Source organism: Bos indicus x Bos taurus, chromosome 19 (genome assembly GCF_003369695.1).
Source record: "Bos indicus x Bos taurus breed Angus x Brahman F1 hybrid chromosome 19, Bos_hybrid_MaternalHap_v2.0, whole genome shotgun sequence".
Taxonomy (NCBI): Eukaryota; Metazoa; Chordata; class Mammalia; order Artiodactyla; family Bovidae; genus Bos; species Bos indicus x Bos taurus.
Genome location: NC_040094.1, coordinates 554504 through 559837, shown reverse-complemented (window position 1 = coordinate 559837; position 5334 = coordinate 554504). Strand labels below are relative to the sequence as shown.

The 5334-nt window shown below is 32.8% G+C and overlaps 1 protein-coding gene across 1 annotated transcript; it reads left to right on the top strand.

The window, feature by feature from the left end:
- Positions 1 to 2787: 2787 nt before the first annotated feature.
- Positions 2788 to 3567, top strand: LOC113878166 (olfactory receptor 10AG1-like). The gene has a single exon (XM_027519058.1). It carries the CDS (start codon positions 2788 to 2790, stop codon positions 3565 to 3567), a length of 780 nt encoding a protein of 259 aa, XP_027374859.1.
- Positions 3568 to 5334: the final 1767 nt, after the last annotated feature.

Genomic DNA, 5334 nt, shown 5'->3' with positions numbered 1-5334 from the left:
TTGAAACTGAGAAATGTAAATTACTAAATGTTTCAGTAAGAAAAATGAGTTTTTAATTTAGAAAAGGTTATAAGTAATGGTTGTTCTTGGGACTTCCCTGGTAGTCAAGTGGTTAAGACTTCACCTTCAAGTGCAGGGGACACAGGTCTGATCCCTGGTCAAAAAAAAAAAAAAAAAAAAAACATGAAACAGAAGCAATATTGAAACAAATTTAATAAAAACTTAAAAAATAATCCACATTAAATAAATCTTCAAATAATATAGTTTTCTTAATCTTTGTTTATAGATTTCATTAATGAACTGTATGTGTCTATTCAGGGATTCCCAGGGTGTCTGAGAGATAATCATACTTTGAATAAAATAATCTGAGTCTCTCTTAAAGGTGCAAGAATAAGTAGAGCAAGATGATAACAATGCATGGTTTTTGGAAAATGACTATTCAGAGGGATTAAAGAAAATAAAATAACACAGGTAAGAAACCAGTTAGTAAAGAATTTGGACACTTTCTTGCAGGTACTGTTGGACCATTAAAGGTGTTTCTTCTTCTAGGATGTCTTTGCCAGCTGATTGAATTTAGGAAGTGGAGAAGGCATGAAATTATATTCTGTGGAAGTCCTGAAGCAAAGTCTGGTCTACCGTGGAAGAATTGTTTGCAAAAACACACCAACTTAATTGCCAACAGGAGCATTTAACTAGCAATTTAGATGTATAGAAGGAAAGAAATATTCCCTTGAGGAAGAAGTGAGGATTTCCTCTCTAAAGAGTCTTGCTTTATAAAAGCAAGTTAAGTTCCTGTTTAAAAATCTTACAGTTCTTAAACAATGTAACATTTTAAAATATATTTAAAAATCAACAGGAATAAAGTAATCAGAAAAATTTGAAAAAGGTAAATATAAACTATTATGTATTAATATTCTATTTTAATTCAAGATAGTTTCTAAATTTCAGGATCAAGATTTAGTAAATAATATCAAACAACTATGGGCTTTCCTTTGTGGATCAGATAGTAAAGAATCTGTCTACAATGCAGGAGACCCAGATTTGATCCCTGGGTTGGGGACATCCCCTGGAAAAGGGAATGACTATCCATACCAGTATTCTTCCCTGGAAAATTTCACAGAATAGATAGGCTACAACTCCATGATGTCACAAAGAGTCTGACATGACTGAACTACTAATACACATGTCAAACAACTAAAATCATGAGTATATATAGGTTGAGCACCTATTTATTCTTTAAGATAGCCTTATTTAAGTTAGGTTTCTTACTTTCTGCATTAAAAAGTTAAATAATGCGTTTGAAGCATTTGAAATATTTATTTCTAATTTGTCTATTGTTAACATAATACTAACATTAATATTATTGATTTATAAAAATAATCTATTAAGAAAACTGTGATCAAAGAATGTTATATTGCCTTCAAATTAATCAAGCATATTTTGCTAAACTGTCAATAAAGTAAATGTTGCCATTAAAACTAAAATAATTTTAATGAGAAAGAATCACCTTTTATTAGTGATTTTCCTTCTATAGTGCTTCCTGAATGGCACTAGTGGTAAAGAATCTGCCTGCCAGTGCAGGAGACATAAGAGACATGGGTTCAATCCCTGAAAGAGCCTTTGGATGAGGGTATGGTAACCCATTCCAGTATTCTTGCCTGGAGAATCCCATGGACAGAGGAGCCTGGCAGGCTACAGTGTCAACAAGAGTTGGACACGACTGAACATCTGAGCACTTCCCTCCATAGGGGAATATATGAAGCATTTTTTTGCGTCCAAATTATAATTTTCTGAAAGAGAGTATTTAGCTTAGCCTTTTTGGTTAATTTTTATTATTGTTTATCTTGCTTAATCAAATCAGACAGCAAACAGGGAAGGAATTGGACACAATATCTGACTACATTTGTGAAACTTATATATATATTGATCTTTCTTTTACCTGAGAACATTTAACTTTGTCTAAAAGTATTTAAACATCCAAAATTAATAGGACTAAAAATAGTTAAATGTCAAAATGTTGTGTTTTAATCAATTAGATGTATTTTAATTCAGTAATTTGGAATTGTAATGGTGGAACCTTATGATCTTGAATATAAAAGCTTTGTCTCTTACATTCTTATACTTTTAACTTTATCATTTCTTGGAAAATAACCATTTATAATTATAATTTCTACTTTTAAGTTAATTCAGAAGCATTTATGAAGTAGTAAATTAGGGTAGAGCCTTATGCCACATCTTTATAGAATGAGTTATTAGATATAATATTAAGGGTAAAAAAGATACATAAATAGTCAATAGAACATTGTGTTAGATGTTTTAGACCAGGTATTATTATATTATAGAATAGGTTGATTGGGGGAAAAAATCATGGAAGTTCAATGATGGCTTGACTGTAAGAAGTAGTTAGTTTATCTGCTTTTTCCATTCTCACACCATAATTTAAATTAAAATGATGAGACATATGGATTTTATTAGAATGTAGATGTAACTTCATAATTCATTTAAGATTTTTTTCTGCAGATGAGCTTATAGATCCTGATTTCAAATCAAATATCCCCAAATCACAGAACACAAGGTGTCAGAAAGTAACTGAGAAATGATTAAGATCAAAGCCCATGTCCTAGTCCAATTGTACAAAATGCAGTCAAGAAATGTAAATTTAGAAAGAGAAGATCAATTAAAAATTGCAGAAACAAATCTCACTGTCATGATGGAATTTGTCCACCTGGGTTTCACTGATACTCCCAATTTCAGTGGTTTCTTTTTGGGATATTCTTAGTCATCTACATGATTATCCTGTTGGGGAAGGGTGTCATAATTATAATAACCAGAGTAGATGCCACTCTTCAGACACCTATGTATTTTTCCCTCTGCAATTTTTCTTTCCTAGAAATCTGTTACATATCCATCACTGTTCCAAGGATGCTCATGGACATTTGGACCCAGACAGGAACCATTTCTTTTTTCACTTGCGCTACACAAATGTGCTTCTTTCTTATGCTGGGAGCCACTGAGTGCTTCCTCCTGGCCGTGATGGCCTATGACCACTGTGTGGCCATCTGTGACCCTCTGCACTATCCCCTGGTCGTGCACCTCCTGGTCTGCATCAGGCTGGTGGTTGCCTCCTGGATCAGTGGTGCTCTGGTCCAAATAACCCAGACATGCCAGATTTTCTTTCTGTCTTTCTGTGGCTCCAACACAGTCAATCATTTCTTCTGTGACATTCCACCATTGTTAAAACTGGCTTGTAGAGACATCTTTGTTAATGAGATGGTGGTCTATATATTTGCTATATTGTTTGTCACTGTTCCCTTTGTGTTGATACTTGGATTCTATATTAGAATTAGCTCCACCATCCTAAAGTTGCCAGAAAACACAGGAAGGACCAAAGCTTGCTCTTCCCACATCACTGTTGTACTTTTATTCTACGAGTCAGCCACTGTCACCTACTTAAAGCCTAAATCAAATGAGCATGAAGGACTAGACAAACTGCTGTCTCTTTTCTACACCATTTTGACTCCAATGTTCAATCCTATCATATATAGCCCACGGAACAAAGACGTTTGAAAGGCAATGAGAAAATATCTTCCCTAATTATCGGGATTATGAGACATTTGAAATAATACAGAAGTTATGCTGCATTTCTGTATGTAAGTTGTTCACAGACTTAACTGAAATTTACTGTTCAGTATTGTCCTAAATTTTGAAATAATCTCATGCTGTAATTTCCTTTTAGTAGAGAATTATGTCCTCAAGTTTATGGCAATTGTGTTCATTTACTTAGTAATGTTTTACTTTTAAAGATCAGTTTTTTTCCTCACTGTAAACTAGTAAATAGATATGTCTAAATAAACAATAAGGTGTGATATTCAGGATGAGCTATAATTGAAATTATGCCGTTTTCCCTTTATTTTCAATGCCTTTCTATACTCTACATTTATATTCTCTATTAAATAAATAAAACGCCCTCAGATGCTACAAAATCATCACTAAGTGATTTCTTCATAGGGAAAAATAGCTTACATATGTAAGGGTATAAGTATGAGAAGTACTTATAAAAACAGTTATGTGTAGTGTCAATGCTTATTGCAGCACTATTTTTCTAAGCAAAAAAAGGAAAATGAATGTTCATATTGAGAAAGGTTTTAATAAACATTGTGCATAAATATGATAGAAAAATATAGAGTCATTACCAAAAAAACAACATCACATCTATTTGCTAAGGGCCCCCAATAAATCATTTATTCTTGTATACATTTTTTTTTTTTTTGTCGTTCCTTCCTACACTGACCCTTTGTTTAGCTATATGATTACCTTTGGCAAGGAAACTTTAGTAAATATGAATAGCACTTTGACATTAGAATTTGTCCTTTCTAACAATGGAAATCTTTTAATCACTGTGTTAAAAAGTTCACTCTATACTCCTGGACAATTAAAGAGCACATAGAAAGAAGCTACAGCTCATGTATAAATGATATAAAGATGTAATCAAATTCAGCAGATTTGCAATCTGCTACTTTAAGGATTTTTGAATCAATTATACAACATTATTTACAACTTATTTAAACTGTATATTATTCATTGATGTTAAAAATTTCTCTGTTTCTTTCTATACTGAAATGTGCATTTTAATTGTTTTAGAATACCCATATATGGTAAAATTTTCTAAGTACTTCCATGTCTGAAAATATATTTCACAAAGTTAATATCTTTGGACTAAAATAAAAGTCTCTCTGCTGAATACTGTAGATCAAAATTTGAATGACCTTCAGTATTACTACAAAGGAGTAAAGCACACACACTGTTAGATGCTGGGAAGTGAAGTGAAGTTGCTCAGTTGTGTCTGACTCTTTGCTATTCCATGCACTGTAGCCTACCAGGCTTCTCCATTCATTGAATTTTCCAGGCAAGAGTACTGGAGTGGGTTGCCATTTCCTTCTCCAGGGGATCTTCCCAACCCAAGGATCAAACCCAGATTTTCTGCATTGCAGGCAGACTCTTTACCATCTGAGCTACCAGAGAAGCCCCTAGTGAAGATAAAAATGCATGACCTACTTTTTTTAGGTCTACAGTTCTCAATACAATAGTATGTGCATCTTTACATTTTTAAGGAAAAAAAAATACCAAAAAAGAACAAAAACTGTAAAACTAAACAACAAACAAATAAAACTAAAACCAACCAAACAACCAAAAAAAAAAAAAAATCAAATTATGTTCTATGGGCACAATGGAATTAAATGCAAATGATATTTTGTGAGTGGTGGGGAATGATGAAGGGAGGGAGTATGAGAAAATTTACATAAATGATAGACATGTTCCTCATCTTGGTTGAGA